The sequence below is a fragment of the Bombyx mandarina genome, chromosome 08 (genome assembly GCF_030267445.1).
Source record: "Bombyx mandarina strain Sakado chromosome 08, ASM3026744v2".
NCBI lineage: Eukaryota > Metazoa > Arthropoda > Insecta > Lepidoptera > Bombycidae > Bombyx > Bombyx mandarina.
In genome coordinates this window covers 2433066-2453350 of record NC_143215.1, presented here as the reverse complement: position 1 = coordinate 2453350, position 20285 = coordinate 2433066, and the positions used below count along the sequence as shown (strand labels likewise).

The 20285-nt window shown below is 35.9% G+C and overlaps 1 protein-coding gene across 5 annotated transcripts in view; it reads right to left on the bottom strand.

Moving 5' to 3' along the window:
- Nucleotides 1-20285, bottom strand: part of tn (tripartite motif containing protein thin) — a 103842-nt gene that overhangs the window by 10267 nt on the left and 73290 nt on the right. For 2 of the 5 annotated variants that reach the window (XM_028176923.2, XM_089729413.1), the window contains exons 1-3: nucleotides 16705-16886; nucleotides 1581-1739; nucleotides 65-1495 (exon numbers count right to left, since the gene is read on the bottom strand). In XM_028176923.2, coding sequence (XP_028032724.2) covers nucleotides 65-1495; nucleotides 1581-1715 — 1566 coding nt within the window. In that variant the 5' untranslated portion in view covers nucleotides 1716-1739; nucleotides 16705-16886. Of the gene's footprint in view, nucleotides 1-64; nucleotides 1496-1580; nucleotides 1740-16704; nucleotides 16962-20285 lie in introns of those variants that run through there. The other 3 variants (XM_089729412.1, XM_028176921.2, XM_028176922.2) reach the window with 2 other exon arrangements.

The following is a 20285-nucleotide window of genomic DNA, read 5'->3' as shown; positions in this document are numbered from 1 at the left end:
GATTTTTCTAGATTCTACGTTGTACTGCAATTCTAATTCACTCTCGTTCTTCTTCCCAACTCACCTCCCGAGCTGGTGTAGGTGGTTTGCGTGCTATCGAAGTTCTTTCTTCTTCAACAGGTCTCGAGGCTGGACGATCTGGTTCTTGTGATGAAGCTGCGCCTTTGTTTTGTCTTTTAAGGCGTGTTATTTCATCATCCTCACTTTGTTGCCTTTGAGCAGGTGGAGGACGGCGAGGTTGCGGTGTCGGTTGAACTACGGGCTTAGGTGGTGGCGGAGGTTCTTTCTTCTCTTTCTTCTTTCCACTTTCTGCATCCATAATTCGTTGCATTACTCGTGGACAATCGCTTAGCCTGAAAATGCCGCTTAGAGGTCCTCTGGTAGCATCTTCTGTATCTACAACTTTCTCTTTTTCCTTCTCTTGTTTTTCTGTTTTGGCTGAACGAATACTTTGTTCTGTATCAGAATCGTTGTCTTGTTGGTGACTTCTAACAAAACGTGAGCGGAACCTACGGGGTCGGTGCTCAGACTCATATCCGCTATAGTCATCCGTGACATTATAGTCTCGGGTATGTCTTTCGGGCGGTGGCGGTCTACGTTCTCCGAACTTACGTCCGCCAAGAATCGGTTCATCGTTTTCGTAGTAATTCTTGGATTCTTCCTGCTGTCTAAATTGCGTCGCCAAGCGATGGTCACTCTTCGATCTAGTTAGACCTTGACTTGGCTGTAGACCCCCAGAATAAGCGTTGGGTTGAGTTATATTCAATTCTCCATAGCTAGCGACATGCATTACAAGTTGGTTGGGGTCGTGCGTCATAATGAATCGCACTCTACGATTGTAATCGCCAGCTTCGTAATCGAAGTTCCTTAAGAATTCCACAGTTTTTAGGAAAATTTCCTTCGTGTCCATAAGTTCTGTGTCTTCCCATTCAGTGTCATCGTTCATATGCTTTTCGGCGAGATCACAATTACTTTGTATGTTACTTAATTCTAATTCTAAATTATCTTTGAGATGAGTTAGATTTCTAAGCTCAGTTGCTAGATACCGATCTACTTCAGTGCGCAAGAAGTCGGTTCTATCTTTCAGAGCTTTGGCGAGCCTTTTGTGAATTTCGTCGACTTCACCCGCAACTGCTGCACAGTTTGTTTGGAGATTCGTCGTGTTGCGTTCGACAACACCCAAAATATCTTGTAGCCTGTTCATGCCACGACGGACTTGATTATTTATCCTTGCAATTTCGCGACGTAATACCTCCATGTGAGCAGATTTGCAGTCATCACAAACTTTTTTGTCACAATGTGCACATAAAGCGCAGTACGCTTTTTCTGAGCAAACATTGCACCTTTCCATAATTTGCCCAGCAGTAGGGTCTGGAAGTTCACCAGCAATTTGAGCGTGAAGCTCCAAAAACCTTTGGAGCGTTACATTTGTGGGGAACCCTTGAACTCCCTGATAGGGAATTCGATGCTCTGCACGGCATTCTGGACATTTGACCTATTGAATAAAAATGAAATTAATTTTGAAACATAATAATTGTTGTTTAAGTACTCCGTTCGTCGAAGCTAGTGTATCATCATACCTGTCGTCTAACGTAGTCGACTAGGCCGTCCATGCAGGGCTCCATACAGAAGCTGTGCTGGCATGGCAGCAACTTAGGATTCCTGTACCGGTCCAAACACACGCAGCAAGTCAGCAGCGATTCAAACTGCTCCATTTTTGCTTAACCTCGCTTATGTATCTGTGAGCAAGAGATATTTAATAGATCAGTTGTAATTTCTTCACATAAATGGTATTTTTAGAACGTATTAAAATTCTTAGTCATGTACATATTTCAAACATGCTATTACGAATTATTCTAGAATGTACATTATAATAATATTCACAATGATCGATCCTGTCAAATATATTATTGTATGAGATAGCAAATTAGAACGTAAGTACAATTTAAATGTAGGTATTTTAATATAATTATGCAGATGGAAAGCTCATAGCCGCTTCCTGTTATTCGGTCAATGAAACGTACAATACATCATTACCGACAAATATAAATACTTATAATATATATAATAAATGATATGATATATTATGTATTATATAATAAATAATTATATCTAGATGAACTCATATTTACTGGTGGTAGGACCTCTTGTGAGTCCGCGCGGGTAGCTACCACCACCCCGCCTATTTCTGCTGTGAAGCAGTAAAACGCATTACTACGGTTTGAAGGATAGGGCAGCCGTCGTAACTATACTTGAAACCTTAGAACGTACCTATGTCTCAAGATGGGTGGCGCATTTACGTTCTAGATGTCTATGGGCTCCAGTAACCACTTAACACCAGGTGGGCTGTGAGATCGTCCACCCATCAAAGCAATAAAAAAAAAGAACTATCTCCAATATGGAGTTTAAACCAATGCTTTTTAGCATCAAATAGGCACTGTAAAATATATGTTCATTTAACGATACCCAATTGAAAACGAAACTATTTAAAAAGCTACAAGATAATTGAAATGTATCTAAATGAACTATCCAATCTAGTTAACGATTCACTCCAATTAACAGAGACAGCTAACTAGCTATAACTAAATTTGGTGCTAAAACTCTCTTTGATCGTATTAACTGAATCAAAGGTGATCTGATTTCGGTGACAGCTAATTGTATGTATAATGGAACTTAATGAACCGATAATGGCGTACAAACGAGCAAAGCACACAGATTTAATATTAATTTGGACAATAATCGGTTAATGGTTTTGGATTATTGGTAATGAAACGAAAATTTTGGTTGAAATTAATAAAATAAATTTATTTTTGATTTTGTACAATTATTAAATATTTCGTTGACACGGTTCAGTGATACTGTGGATTGTTTTAAAGATCACAGATTCAAAACTTGAATGTAATTTATTTTCGTACTTAAGTGTATTATTTTACAGTGACAATTTGAATTGTTATTTGGGGTGTAATGTTGCACGGATATATTCAATTTTAAATGCTATAAATTAGCTGCACGATAATTATTTATGTAATGAAAAACAAGCAAAAGCGCAACTGAGAAAGATAATACGCGTCAAACAAACTCAGCCCTTATCTTTAAAAAAAAAACTATGTTTATTTATAGGAGCACTGGCTGAAATATTCTTAACGCGATTACTAAACATCAGTCGGTTTCTAATTTAGTTTCCATGGCATATCCTCATCGAGCTGCCGTTTATAAATAGAGTCGCTTTTCACACGGCCCGGTCAGCGGGAACTGTAAGTATTTGACTTTACAATGTTAACGTGAAACACAGCGAATGCACCTCTGGTTATTTTCAAGGTATGGGTGCACCTTTTCTTCTGTTAATTAATTCTGCTATTTACGTACATTAAAAATGTACAGAGTTTGTTTGTTGGTGACAAACAACGCATCGAGAACTAAATGGGCGATATTTCGAGGAAACAGTAACTTTAGGCACAAATGTAATATTTAATGTGAGTGAAATGCCAGAGCCTTTGTATTTTTTGATAAATATCTTCTTAATGAGATACGTAGACATTTCTTTAACAATATAAAAAAGAGTGTTCCTGATAGGACGCATTCAAAGTAAAATTTAAAGATTTTAAAATGTTTCATCTTCTAACGTAAGAATAGTTGTATATTTTGTAAGCTCAATGTCAATGGGTAGCTAAATTCTTTTTTGCAGATTGCGTGTAGCAATCGACTTTGAGAAAATACATAATAAAACTTCTGGGCTTGTTACGACATCACAGCTCACATTCTGTTTTGGCTAAAGCATTTACGTTTTTATTGTGCTAGATGTTTATATGAACTCACTTCGAGGCATGAGGTGAAAGTCACTGAGGAGATTACTGGTAACCCGGAGGTCTTTCCAGGTTTACCGGGGCAGGTGGGCGAGCAAGGGCTCAGCCAGGAAAGCTGGGATTTGCTAACAGCTACCCGAGCGCCTCCAAAGGAGACCTAACAACTCAAGAGTAGCTGCTTCGTGAATAAATCTACCACCGGATCGAAATCGATCATGAATCTATTGTTTATGTTCTTCTATACAAAAGGAGAACGCATAATTGCAAAGCGGCAAAAATAGGTTGCAAAATTCGAACCCAAAATTCTAACAATACAACTATCAGTTTTTTGTAATATCTTTTGTCTACTATTACATTATAAGTAAATTAATTGTTTGTTTTGATTGTGTTCACAAATTATGTTAATCTACAAAATAGAGAATGTGTGTTTTGTTTGAGACGAGTAGACTGAAAAGTAATAAATTTATTGCAAAGATATCTTCAAATATATCTGTTTATGACTTCAGCCGTTGGAGCTGACGAAAACCAAACCAGCTGAGGACTCAAGCTGCGAAGAAAATTCACATTATGACCTTCCAATATGAAGAACACGCCCAAGAATAAGATCTTGAAATACCAAACAGTCCAAATGCATCAGTTCTAAGGCGGAATATTTTCCGTGGCCTTCGTAAGCCATTTATACTTTAATGTTTCAGCTGTTTCCTTGCATGGCCGCAGACTTATTTTAGGAACGAATTTATTGCCATGTTATCGGAATTGACGTTACGATGCCTCCGGTAGTCGCTTAATATGAATTGGCCCGAGAGCCCATCTCCCAACATGGGCTAAAAAATCCAATTTTAAAATGGATTAGATTAGAATGGATGGATTAGATACAAAAAAACTCCGCTAATCACCGCGCATGAAATAGCCGCTGCGTGTCAAACTTAAGGGTTTTACCTATAAGACTATAATAACATAGGCTGCAACCCAAAAGAACGCGCATACCATCTAAGTTGCTGAAATAAAGATGTTGAGGTGGATGTGTGACGTAACCAGGCTGGGCAAAATCCACAATGGGTGCGTGGAAGCCTCGGTATACGTGACATTGCCGATAAGATGCAGGAGATTTGGCTGAGATTGTACCTGTATAGTCACGTAAAAAGGAGGCCATCAGACTACATCGGAAATTTGACTCTTCAGCTCTATTTCCTCGATCAGATACCTAAAGGAAGGCCCAAAAGAAGGCGGAAAGATGTAGTCCTCAAGGACAAGAGGAAATGCAATGTTACCGACGAGGGTGTCGAAGAGAGAGACTTAAGGAAAGTTGACCCCGCCACCCTCAGCTCGATTTCTTCGATCAGAGACCTAAAGGAAACCCCAAGAGAAGACAGAAAGATGTAGTGGTGAAGAACAAGAGGAAATACATCGTTACTGAAGAGGATATCGAAAACAGAGCGAAATGAAGGAGAAACATAAGAAAAGTTGACCCCGCCACCCTGTGGGATGAATAGCTAGGAAGGGAGAGGATTAGATACAAAAACCGTATCTTTTGAAAATAATATTCTTCTCAGTAGTAAAATGGGATTCCGAATATGTTGTAACATGACAATTTAAAAGCATCTGTGAACAAAACTACATGCAAAAAATAACCATTCTGATTTTGACTGAATTGTTTGGCTGCGAATGCTTTCTGTATTGGTTTAACAAGTAACAAGATGACTATATTGCTTTTCGTGGCTCACACTGACACCGCCAGCCGGAGGCCGTTCGTCGATTTCCTCCCGACTTCGAAATAAAACTACGCGTCACAAGCTTATGATAACTATTTAAAAATTATCGTTTTCTTTTTGGCACGCAATTGTTTTTCCATAGAAACCCACGCAGATTTTGGCAAGGTCTTTTGCACAATGAAAAGTCTGGTTTTTTTTTCAACTAAACCAAATCAACAGTTGTTCGGAATACGTTTTGAATACATTTTGGCATTGTCGTTCGTTCGAAAGATGGTAACAGGGATAATTTAAAAATGTGTTACATTATTTCGTTAGACTTGTCATGAGGGTGACAAGTCTAGTCTTGACGTGAGGTTGTCTTGTGTTGCTGAGTCACTGTAAAGCTTACGTGTGTTTTGTTGGTAATGTGATGAAAAATGAAAAGGATGTTTTAATGTTATGTACGTATATAAGAAGCGCTTTATAAACGTATATAAGATGAGCTTTTTTTCCCTACCTAGGCCGGTGGTAACCGTATAGGGTTATACCAGCATAAGATGCAAGTTAGCGCATTCTGTATTCCAACACATATCAGAACTCACCAGAACGGTATGGATAACGTGACCTTTTTTTTTTTTGTCAAAGTGGGTACATCTGCGAAATTATATCATACTAGCGACCCGCCCTCGCTTCGCTTCGGAAACATTAAAACACACATGAAACCAAAAAAATGAAATAAAAAAAAAAAACATAAGTAGCCTATGTTCATCAGGGACAATGTCGGCTTCTAATGGAAAAAAAATTTTTCAAATCGGTCCAGTAGTTTCGGAGCCTATTCGAAACAAACAAACAAACAAATCTTTCCTCTTTATAATATTATATATATTATAGTATATATAATATTATAGTATAGAAAAAAAATATTTAATGTTCTAAAAGTACAAATTTCCTTATAGAAGATAGAATAACACAAAGCACTAAACACAAAATAGTTAGTACTCTGTAATAGTCTGTACCTCTTTTGTTAAATTAGTTCAATTAACACTTCTAGCTCTATGTTGAATTGAAAAATAAATTTATCGTTTGGTATTTTTGCAAAAGCGGAACTATGTCGACCTCACTGGGGACATCGGGATAGAATGCCCGAAAGCGGAACTGTCCCGCCCAAATCGAGACATTAGGTATGGATAATGTGCGCCCGAATCGAATCTCCAATTGCATTAAATATCCAGTGTACGTGATAAAATAAACAGAAATCTTCCATTTAGTAATGTTAGGCCTAAAAATTAGGCTAAAATAAGAACTTCTAATCGCGATATAACTGTTATGACGTCACGATATTTATTTTTAAGTGTGCGACGCGTGTGTGACGTAAGCGCGGGCGAGACAGATAATGTTGGTAAACAGAACCTAGAAAATTAAGTTTTGAGAATCACTTTTATTATTCAGTTGCAAATTTTCATTGTATTTCCCTTACCTAGTGTATGCAATCTTAGATACATGACGTGTATTTAAATAGGTGAACAGAAATCGGCTTATTACTTTTCCATTAAAAGATTTTCTTTCTCGAAGTATCCAATAAAGTTTGGTGTTATCAATAAATAAAAAATAAGACTCCTTTCACTCATACACGAAAAAATGTCAGTAACGAAACAATACAAAAAATGTAATCTATATATTATTACGTGAAGCAAAAACTTTGTATCCCTTTTTACGAAAATTGCGCGGACGGAGGAGTATGACATTTTCCACACTTATAGAGAATATTGAGAAGAAGTGCACAACGCTAATATTTTTTTAAAATAATGCATATAAAATACATTGAAGCAATAAAGAAAATATTACCCACACTACATACCATGTATTTGACACACACACGCATGCATACTATTTATTGTCAAATTTTTGTTCTTGACGTCTGTTGTCAAATTGAGAATAGAATATGCTTTGTCTTTGTTAATATTTTTTAAAGTGTAGTCTTGGCGAAATTTGTGATTATAGAAGTATAAAATACAATCATAATAGTGTACAAACTTACAATGATTACAAATAGGTAGGATTACAAGTAGGTACTTAGAGTTCACGGCAGAAGCAGGCAAAAAAACCTGATTGAGATAATCAGTCTAAGCTTATGCCTTCATCGTAGATGACTTTTTCGTAAACAAATATGCTAGGTAAATATTTATTTGGTTAAATTGATACCTGCCTCAGGTTTGGACTACGTGTATAATCTATGAATATAAATGACTCCGAGTACACCTGGGATATTATATTATATTAGGCCGGGGAAAGTTATGCTCAAGGCGTATATGTATTTTGCATATTTATTTTATTATCAGAAAATAACTGAAGCACTAAGGGACCTGTCAATCGAGGCACACAATCTATACATAATAATATTATTATAAATAAAATTGAAGCGTCTGTTTGTAGTATTGAAATAGCCGCTTTTTACTACATGCATATGAATATATACGGTACATACACCAAAATAACATATTTTACAATTTTTGTCTGTCTGTCTGTTTGTTCCGGCTAATCTCTGGAACGGCTAGACCGATTTTGACGGAACTTTCACTGATATGTAGCTGATGATATTACGAGTAACTTAGGCTACTTTTTTAGACTACGCGACGCGGTACCACAATAACGGCCGGTAATATCGCGGGACTCGGCTAGTAATAATATAAGCCCGCACACGAATTCCCACGAAAAGATCAGGGCTCTTTGTCTGAGCCAAATACGTAGAAAACGCCGCGAACAAAATACAACGAATGATAATACAAAGAAAACGTGTCTGTGAAAATATCTAAATTTAAATACGCCCGTCAGTTCGAACGTCATCAAATCGAGAATGGAACTCGAAACAAAGGAGTAACGTGAATTAGTGGATGTAGTGTTCCCGCCGGATGGTGAAAAAAAAAAAAAAAACAGTAATTAAATGGATCTTAATATGTTTTAATTTCATTTCAGTCTTAGCTCGTGGTGTGATGTATAAAAAATAATTATATTCCTCGAGACTTCGGGGATTCGATCTTTCGGGCTGGAAGTTGCTCTATGACTTTTTTCTGTAAGCTTGACAACATGTATGAAAAATATCATGGTGATCGTTTGAGTATTTAAGGAGGAGTAAGCCCACAAACAAACGAAATTTTTTTTTTTTTTTATTGCTCTTGTAGGCAGTCGAGCATACGGCCCACCTGATGGTGAGTGGTTACCGTCACCCATGGACTTCAGCAATGTCAGGGGCAGAGCCAAGCCTCTTTTGAAGAAGGACATCTCATAGCGCTCGGGAAACACCTTGGAGGGGAGTTCATTCCATAGCCGGATGGTGCGTGGCAAAAAGACCTCTGGAAACGCACTGTTGATGAACGCAGCGGTTTCTTTTCGCATGTTGGTATTGTTTTAATTATATGACTGGACGATTCTGCATTAAGTGGTTTTTAGAGAGAGTCTAAAGACTAATTAGTGTGTGTCCAAAGTTTGCTATCTCAATACATAAAGTAGATTTTTTATTTAGTCATGAAATTTAGTTTTCATATTTTTGAAACAGATTTTTAGATAGTATTATTACCAATGTCAGCTCAAAGTAGACTCTGTCGCTCCTTACGTAGATCTACAAAGATCAAAGTTTCAAAGGATTTCTAAAATGATTTTTAAGTATGAAACTTTAATGAGATTTCGACTTGATGTCCATGTGAACAATGACTTCGTTTGTAATTGAATAAAAATTGCAATGCCAAAGTATGAACTTTGTTGCAAAAACAGATGATTTTTTCTTTAAGCTAGAGCCGTAGGTGGTTCGAAGATGAGATTTAAAAAAAAACAGGAGGGCAATGTCTCCTTGTCAATGTCATTGTTGTCATTGTTAATGTCATTCTTGCATTCACCAAAGTCCATCATGAGCTTTTATCGTTTGTAATGTTGAATTAAAATTTAGTTTTTTAACGGATTATAGAATTTCACAAATGACAAATCTAAATATTAACTAGATATATTATATATCAAATAATATGGTTCGTCAACAAAAACGAGTACTTCAAATAGGCCCTGAACCTATAGTCCCTTCGAAGGGATACTTCATCCACGATTACTCGCAATCCTTTGATCTTCGTCTTACGTCAGTACTCGTTTGAACAAAAAAACTGTATTATATGAGAAATGAAAGAAAATTGAGATTTTTTATACAACAATATTAGTAGTCAAAGTCAGTAGAATAGATCTTTTTTTTGTTATAAATTGTCTTTTGATTTTATTATGAATCCATTTTTTTTTATTGCTCAGATGGGTGGACGAGCTCACAGCCTACCTGGTGTTAAGTGGTTACTGGAGCCCATATACATCTAGAACGTAAATGCGCCACCCACCTTGAGATATGTTCTAAGGTCTTAAGTATAGTTACAACGGCTGCCTCACCCTTCGAACCAAAACGCATTACTGCTTCAAGGCAGAAATAGGCAGGGTGGTGGTACCCACCCGCGCGGACTCACAAGAGGTCCTACCACCAGTAATTACGCAAATTATAATTTTGCGGGTTTGATTTTTATTACACGATGTTATTCCTTCACCGTGGAAGTCAATCGTGAACATATTTATTTGAACATATATATTATTATTTATCATTTTTTTTTTTTTATTTATTGGAAAATTGGTACCCGCCTACGGGATTCGAACACCGGTGCATCGCTTCAATACGAATGCACCGGACGTCTTATCCTTTAGGCCACGACGACTTCATGTGGGTAGGCATCCATTATTTAGCCTATTTCTGCTGAGAAACAGTCATTTTCATTTCAAAGGTAAGATATTTATTTTAGTATTATCTCATTTAGACTTCTATCTTGTATTTCTATTTCATATATGAATTTACGATCAACATGGTGAAGTTAGGTTACTGTGTCATTAAGAACTCCATAAGGTGATAGTTTTGATTTTGCGGACATTAGAATCTGAGGCATCGATATGTATGTACATATTCTCATTGTGCCTTTTTGCTTAACTCGTTTTCTTTATTTTAGTTTGGTGATGGTAATTGTTCCGTTTTCAGGTCATTAACGTCCGTCTGGTGTAGTGGTAAGTGACATGGTCACTACACTAGGGGGTCGCGGGTTCGAATCCCGCCAAGGGAAGATATTTGTATGATAAATATAAATGTATTTTCCAGGGTTATGGATGTATATTAAATATATGTATGTGTATAATAAAAATCTTACATTTATTTCCGTCATCTGGTACCTGTAACACATGTTCTTTACGAACTTATCACGGGACCAGTTAACGTGGCGTGATTGTTAGTAACATATTTATATTTATTTATATTACTGCAAAAAAAATTAAGAAGAGAACTGTGATTTTTTTCCCCCTAAAATTTAACAAACATCGCAGCAAGAATATTTTATCAATAGAAACGATTGATCAAAAGCCGTAACAAGGAACATTCTAGAAAATCTTGTTTAGTCATTCCAGCATTCGGGGTTTTATTTTGTCTGGAGCTGAATGCAAATAAACTAAAATCACAACGTCAATATACTTATATTGCAACCTAGGACACACGTAGCTTAGGTGCTGCAAATTTAGGCAACGCCACGTTCTCTGCAGCATCGCACCGAATCGCATTTGTTAGCATCTTTTAAATATCCATTTCTTCTTCTTCTTCTTAGTCGCATACTTCATTGCTGAAGGTCGTGTCCCTGAAAGCCCTTCGTGGCTCTTTGTACCATCAGTTTCCATTTCCTTCAGTATTCGGCTTCTATCAGGGCGGTCACAACAGAAAGTCCAGTGAGCGCAGTTATCTGATCTGACTAACGGTTTGGTGGCCGGCCGGCGGGTCTTTTTCCTTCTACCTTGCCCACCACAGTCAATCTTTCAACGTCGTCTGGTGGCCGCCGAGCAAAGTGACCAAAGTAACCAAGAACCTTCTGGTAGCAAATCGTAGACAGTCTCGTTTCGATGCGAAGTTGCTCGGGTTCAGATTTGTTTGTTCTCTTGGCGGTCCACGGTATGCGGAGCATTCTTCGCCAACACCACATCTCGAACGCTTCTATTTTTTTCCGATTTATAATATCAATTTACCGAGCGAATAAATCAATAATTAATATTTCCAATTAGTCCTACGTTATTAGCTGACAATACTTATCCGTTCGTTTCTAATAAATAACGCGAACTTCCGACGAGCATCCGACAAATGGACCCAATAAAATCCATTTTATTAGATTGCTTGTTACTCGCAATGTGCGTCAGTGAAAAGGTTGTTTTGTTTCTTTTATTATGTTATTCTTATTTCTATGGAGCTGTCTATTAAGAAAATGTAAGGATAGGCAATACAAATGAGACTAGAAGAGTATTAGATAGAAATTTGGTAGATAAAAGAGTAGCGGAAAATGGAAGATTTACCATGTATGTTTGGATGTGCTATATGAAAAATTGTTTTTCCATGATAGATGTAAGTGCTGAGGCAAGCATTGAATAAGAATAGTAGAGGACAAATTTATGTGGTGCCGAACCCAAGCAGCAAGATAAGGCTTGTTTCAAACACGGACGTGATTAGTCTAATTAGACTTAATGGTAAAAGCATAAATTTAACAAAGATAATCTATTGGACAGGACTGACCAGATGAATTGACACACTGACATCGTGTCAGTCTTGTCTATTATCCAATGCCATTTTTTTAAATTAAAATGCCAATACAATCTTAAAAAAATGTATGAGCCTTAGAAGCATATCGACGCTTGAAAGGCCAACGTGACTAAGGAACAATGCGTGAACTTTACAGTAGACTAATTTAAAGTTGAAATACCTGAAAACAAAATTTATTTTAACGAATCTAGCTGTAGTAGAATCTAGTTAGCAGCTGTAGGATTGAAATGATTTTAATAGACCTAGAAATATATTTTTTTGCGCATCAAATATGGTTATTGCCTATCATTTATGTACAAAGCAGTTATTGTCGCTTAGTCACGTTTGCCTTTCAAGCGTCGATATACATGTGCACACATTCAGACCCAAAAGAGGACGGTCACAGAAATATTCTCACACTACAATCAAAACTACTTTTACGACTTAAATCTCACATTTTTAATTGTCATTATATTATTTCAGAAGTTTAAAATTCTTTATGATTTTCGTGCTCACGGACTACTGAGTAAAAAAATGCGAGAACAAATCGTAAAATCAGTTTTTAATTACGTCTACGACTCACAAAAACTCTAACAATAAATTTTAAAAGTGACTTTTCATTGAAGTCTTAATAATGAACATTTTAGTTTTTAATCGCTTGCCAAACATTCGCTATCGGATTGTAATAAAGAAGGAATTTACAACTGTATCTCCCGAAAAGCTATCCCTTTGAACTTTTCGAAGGCCTCGGCAAAGGAAAATTATGATTGAAGTTTAAACTTTAACTTTGGCGATTTTCAAAGTCGCAAAAGCGGCTCTGTCGATCGATACTTCGTTAAATTCTCATTGCTTAGTTCAATTGAATTCTTTGATTTGCGACTGTGTGATTGAAATGCCGAAGGACATGGTGATATGCACAATATAGTTATGAGATTCAAGGTAAAGGATTTTTTTTAATTTTGGCTACATATATTTCAAACAGGTCAAAACCAACCCTATTACGTGGTCATTGGAAGTCAAAACATCACAAAGTGAATGCCACAAACCCTGCGAGATAAGGCCACGTATACACTATGGGTGTCGTTCGTGAAGACTCATCAAGAAAGTATTTCTATACTAAAACCTGCCCGCAGGATTTGAATATAGGTGTAGTCGCCCACATCTCTCGATACTAGCATACCGGACATCTTATCCGACAACTTAACACCGTATTCCAGTGGTTGGACATTTTGTGGCCCGGTTCAGAAATATCATAGACGTTGCATTGGCTAGCTACTGTAGAACATAAGATATTTGACAGATGCCTGAATCTCTTGCCCGAATCTCTCTTTCTCTCTATCTGAATCTGAACATCTTCCTTTTATCATATACCCCCAAACGTCACAACGTAAATACCACACACACACAAAAGCCCTACCAAAAGAACCATTCTGTTACCGAAATAGGTTTTATATTGGTATCTTTCATTATGATTTCAGGATACGGTCAGCCACCAGTAAGCCAGCGTGGGAGAGCACCGCTGCTCAATTTATCATCAACAAATAAGACCTTTTGAGTCTGAATTTAACGGCCGCCTGGTGTAGTGGTAAGTGACATGGTCACTACACAAGGGGGTCGCGGGTTCTAATCCCGCCAAGGGAAGATATTTGTATGATAAATATAAATGTATATTCTAGGGCTATGGATGTATATTAAAATATTAAATATATGTATGTGTATAATCAAAATCTTACATTTATTTCCGTTATCTGGTACCTGTAACACAAGTTCTTTACGAACTTATTACGGGACCAGTTAACGTGGCGTGATTGTTAGTAAAATATTTATTTATTATTTATGAATTATACCCAAGACAGCAGAGTCGTTATCAGAGCTCTATTGACATGAAGTATTTACAGTGAAGTCCTTATGTTTATCTTTATTTTAGTTCGTCCTTTGTTATTAATTTGAGATTCATCGGATTTACTTGTAAACAGAGATTACTTCGGCAAAGTTCTTTGAGACTGCCTTGTTTGCTCTGTACCTTTGTGAAGGTGAAAATACATTAGGTTAAAAATAAGGAGATCGAATTAAATTAAGCTTCTAAGCGTCTTTAGTCTAATATAAAAAGACGATTATGCTCTTGCAGTTAGTTCCGTGTTTAGTATTTATTATTTTGATATTAAAATAAATGTATCCCTAAACAACTTTGAGCAATAAATTAAATTTATGTTCTACTATTAAATTTATGTTTTACTGGTGGTAGGACCTCTTGTGAGTCCGCGCGGGTGGGTACCACCACCCTGCCTATTTTTTCCGTGAAGCAGTAATGCGTTTCGGTTTGAAGGGTGGGACAGCCGTTGTAACTATACGTGAGACCTTAGAACTTATATCTCAAGGTGGGTGGCGCATTTACGTTATGGATGTCTATGGGCTTCAGTAACCACTTAACACCAGGTGGGCTGTGAGTTCGTCCAACCATTTAAACAATAAAAAAAAGTACGCGTACGGCCTACTAGGGCAATAAAAACAGATCAATAAAAATACGTAAGAAAATTTAAAACAGTCTATTTCGAAGAACAAATATTTGAAGAAAGAAAAAAACAAACATGTTATTCGGAACGAAAATCACAGTATCATCGTGTTAAGAACTTTTGGCACATCATCACGACGCAATAAACAAATTTGTGATCATCATTTTAGGAATAAACGTGATGTAAACATATTTCATGATGGAACATTCTATAAATATAAACTATTCACATTCATAACATCCAGTTTTAGTGAGCTTAATGTAAACTTCGACAACTTTGCTCGTCTATTCAGAGAGCATCGCGTGATGTTAAGATGAAAACATTAATAATTAATAAACAAGTTATGATGTTCGAAATAGTTTATGGAAAGAAGTTCTTTATGGGACGATGCGCAAGGGTACCTTAACCCGGAAAAAACGTCCGTAGCGTAAGATTTTTATTAGTAATGCACACAGTGTACTACTTAACTTTGTAATAATGTACAAAAAATAACATATTTTTTATTATATCATTCAAACTCACTCTTTTATAGACCACGACTTCGAATAGAACTTTAAATTAATATTTTTATAATAAGGAACTTCTTTCCTATCCTGTATCCTACGACACCACACTTTTTTTTTTTAAATAACTCATAAAGACTATTTTCCAATACTAATGAAATAGTATGACAACTCTCTGTGATTATCACTGAATGTATGAATTAAAGGCATTTCTTGAATCGACTCTAGCGCCCTCTGTCTCCTTGAAGATACTGCGCTACAGATTAACCTTGAGCTACACAAAATTTCATTTTAACAACGCCTATCACGTGAAAACAAGCATTTTTTGGATATTAATAAAATTTTGAATTGTGCATATAAAAAGCTGTGATATCTCTATTTTATTAGTATAAATTAAGAAGCTTTAATTCAATTAAACGCCACTCTCAATATAAGTAACAGTTAACATAACAAGATCATTTATATAATATAATATACTTTTTTTAATCTTAATGTACTTTCATTGAATTACGGACAATTTCCGGATTATAGGGCGTATCAGCTGTTAAAGAGACAGCTTTTTATGTATATAAATATATATAGGAGGGCGAAATTCACATAGTTTCTGGTAATCACTTAAATCAGGTCAGTTTACCGGCTCATGAAGTGGAAAAAGCACTCTACTAAAACTGTTGATTTTTTGTCAATAATAAGACGTTTTCTAGTAATGTCAACAATGTGGAATGATGCGTTGGAATGACGTTGCAAACGCCCACTGATATAAAACGGATTGGATGGTGACTTGTGACGTCATTTTCAAGAACTACGCATTTTGACAGCCTAATGCGGCCCATCAACGCTGAGGTTGAGGTTACGATCCGAAAAATGGGCATCTCTAATGTCGTATCTATAATTGAGAGTTGCTACAAAATTTATGTATGTACGTATGATAAAACTAGTCTAATCATCTAGTTTTCGGTAGGCAGCGGCTTGGCTCTGCCCCTGGCATTGCTGAAGTCCATGGGCGACGGTAACCACTCACCATCAGGTGGGCCGTATGCTCGTCTGCCTACAAGGGCAATAAAAAAAAAACAACAAATTCCAATAGTTGGATCGAACAAAAAGTGCGCGAAAACTTACAAAGAAAAATACTTGTTGCGATTACCAGCTCGATTGTTTGAACTAGATTTTATTGGAACATAACCTTAACCGGTAAGAAAATAAAAGTGATTATTGCTTATATAGGTAATCTGGTATTTCCGACATTATGATTATAATTTTGAAATTAAATATTCTTATTTGTTATTAGAATATTCAAATAGTTTTATTCAATATTCAAATAGTTCAAATCATAATAGTTTTAGTACAAACATTACGGGTAAGTATATGTTATAGTCAAATTAAACTTTGAGCTAATAAAAAGTAGACATTATTTGTCGTTATACGACACAGTGGACTAATCTGTGAACCCATTACGAATGCTTGAAATGGGATGTTAGTTGATCACAGGATTTATCAGTAATATGACGAGGGATATGAAATTCTTGGTATACAGTATACATTGCTAAGGAGTCGCCGGCGCACAAGCGTGGTACTTACAGCGTTTAGGACATTAATAAAAAAAAAAAACAAAAATTCAACACTGGAGGTTTTCAATCCACAAAAGCGGGGCAAGCGGTTTCTTTAAACACTCAATTACTTGTCATTTTCGTTGATGATGACTAGAGTATTTGTATCACAGCGTTGTGGTCTCGCGAACGCGCCGCTGAAAACTGCTGGGAATACGATATGTGCCTTTCGGAATATATTTTTGGAAGCGGCCATACACACGCTCCGGCCACGCTACTTAGATTTTATTTTTCGATCGTCACAGTTTACTTTTGGACGGGAAAAGGTCATTGGACAACGCGGTGAGAATGTTTCGCGCGAAATTTGATTTTTCCTCTGATAGTCCGGTCTGCGTTCGGATTTGTTTGTTTGACGAAGTTTTCACGAGATCGAGACACGACCGAACTCTGTCAGCAATTTAAATTGTAGTTCGAGAAACTACTATAAATCCTTTAAACGAGCAATTCTTGTATATTAATATAATATATATAATCTGAATCTCGGAAACGGCTCCAACAATTTTCATAAAATTTAGTATACAGGGGATTTGGGGGGCGATAAATCGATCTAGCTACGATTTATTTTCAGAAAATGTTTTATTCGTGTTTTCAATAATCAACTCTTCCCGACATGTATTGGCGAATAATAATACTATTTTTCATAATTTTAACTAACTGCTTTAAAGACACAATAACACTAAAGCTATTTCAGCAGATGGCGTTGTTAAGCTACTTATAAAAAAAAAACGAGCAAAGCTCGGTCATCGTCTAGTCCAGAGTTCCCCAAACTTTTTTGTGTCGTAGACCCCTTGCCATGTTTTTCCGTGTTGGGTAGACCCCCTACTTACCTGATACTGATTTCCTGTAAATTTCTAACTGTAGTAAAGTTTAGTGTTAAAAACTTAAAGTAAAAACACATGTTAATTTATACATTTATTAATTGAATTTAAATTAAAACTACTCAAAATAAAATTTTGTATCTGTTATGTAAAATATACGTAACATAAAATAAACTATAAATAAAATAACATAAGCAATAAGTCAATATTTTTAGTTAGAAGGATGAACCTGATGCTTTAATAATAAATTATCAACATTTGGCGTCAATTTTGTAAGGGTTAATCTTAAATCTCCTCGGCTAATGATGTCTTGATATTATAAGATAGTATGATGTAAGTAAATAAGTACTATCAGTGTATGTGTTGAGGTCCACTATCGTGAACCCCCAAATTTTTTTTCGCTGACGTAGACCCCTTGCAGGTTGTCATAGACCCCTAGGGGTCGATATAGACCACTTTGGGAATCACTGGTCTAGTCACTCTATAAACGAAATGCTGTTTACGCTTCAAAATCTGTATCTTGTTTTCGCTTATGATTTGAATTCGTCTCCGATTCTGCGAAGATAATTTACGAAGAGAATTTCACGAAAGAACCCGTTTATTTCGAGAAATTTCTAAACTAATTGGACACGTGATTTAGCTGCCTAAGAAATATAATAATTGATTTAGTTCCGTTTATAAATTTTTGATTGGCAGCAATGATATTTTATTATTATTATGTATTATATTGCGATATATTATTATGTATTAGTGTTTTGTTTTTTATTTTTATTATTGTTATTGATTAGATTGTATTCTTCTACCCACTCATTTAAAGCTTTCCTTCGTTAAGAATGGTTAGCTGATAGAAAAGTCAATTGTTGAGTTAAGCTTGCCATTTTTATATCTTATCGCAATTACTGTAATATTATCTGTGTGTTTACAATAAAGAATAAAGATATTTCGTTTTTAGTCGTTCAATGTTTGCAAATTAAATTTTGGTCTTGGTACCTATCTTTTTGGTATCTTTTTTTTTATTTTATTTTTATTGCTTAGATCGGTGGACGAGCTCACAGCCCACCTGGTGTTAAGTGGTTACTGGAGCCCATAGACATCCACAACGTAAATGCGCCACCCACCTTGAGATATAAGTTCTAAGGTCTCAAGTATAGTTACAACGGCTGCCCCACCCTCCAAACTGAAACGCATTACTGCTTCACGGCGGAAATAGGCGGGGTGGTGGTACCTACCCGTGCGGACTCACAAGAGGTCCTACCACCAGTGATAAATCGACGATCTTAATATCCTATCTATGACGATCTTAATATCCTTATCGGACTTGACTTCTGTCAACAGTTCTCTCACTTTTACCGACAGAAGTATTCTTATTGTTGTTATTTGTATCACTATTTTTTGTTACTGAAATAGGTCCCGACTTATCAATCCGTAGTTCATAAGAATTAAATTTAGTAACAGCAATGTCTATCATTGAAAAAAATGTTTCGCCGCCTACGACAAATCAAAAATAAACAAAATGCGTATTAAATAGAAATGTAACGCACTTGACCGCATTGTTTTGAGTCCGACCAAGAATCCTAAATCTGACGTCACTTTGCTAATCTGATAACGAATTGAAACAGTGTGATGTAGATTTTTAGTGTTTAGTGAGATGGGTCAGTGTTGGATATTGAGTCATTGGTGCCATTTCCGAAGTATTTTTTCACAACGAAGAATGATTCCAAATTCAAAGTTTAAATGGCACTAATAATATTTGTTCACGTATAAAGCTCACAGTTCTACCAGAACTTCAAATTCAAATAAAACTTTCTCATGTTTTTAAGCTCTGAATATTTCTGGAATCGAAATAACCATATTATTTATAAAAACAAAATTGTTATTTTTATTTCATTCCGACCATTTTCATATTTATACATCTTTTAAACCTTCTCTGGACTTTCACAAATAATTCAAGACCAAAATTTGTCAAATCGGTCCAGCCGTTCTCGAGTTTTAGCGAGACTGACGAACAGCAATTCATTTATATTTATATAGATAGATATTTCCCGCAAAAAAAAAGTAATAGATGTGAATTATGGACGACGCACAATAATAATTCAAGATTTCAAGTTCAAAAAGCGATGAACATTAGCATTCTGTTTATATGTTTCAATTTATTTTAAGCCACAAAGATGTCTTTGTTTACAGTAATCAGCGCGAGCGACCTTTTGTAGGAAACCGAGAGAAATTCAAGGGAACAAATTGCGCGGAGATAATATTTTTGAACACGCAACGTAAATAGCGTTGGAATTATTGACTTTGGTACTAATGTAAATACAGTTTTGTTTTGGCCGTTAAGAAAATATTATTATGTATTGAAAATTATATTTTGATATTTTAATACACTTCAGTTTACTTAGTGTTTACGAGATACTACAGTATAATTTCATGCTAATTGCGATTAGGAATTCTATCAGTTAAATTATAGTCCAAATTTTTTGCGGTCATTACAATTTTAAAGTCTATAATTCTTTCTTTAAGGTGTACTTTTTCCAAGAGGTTGGTATCTTTATTTAGAATTCATAAGACTAATTTAACTTTTTCTATTACCATTTAATACAATTTTATACATAACAATATGTGTCATATACATAATATGTGATCATTAGTGGATATCTATATATTTTTTCATCTACCCTCCCTCCTGCCTGCTACGAAACAATCATGTGTTCGGACTTCAGAGATTGAACAGACATCC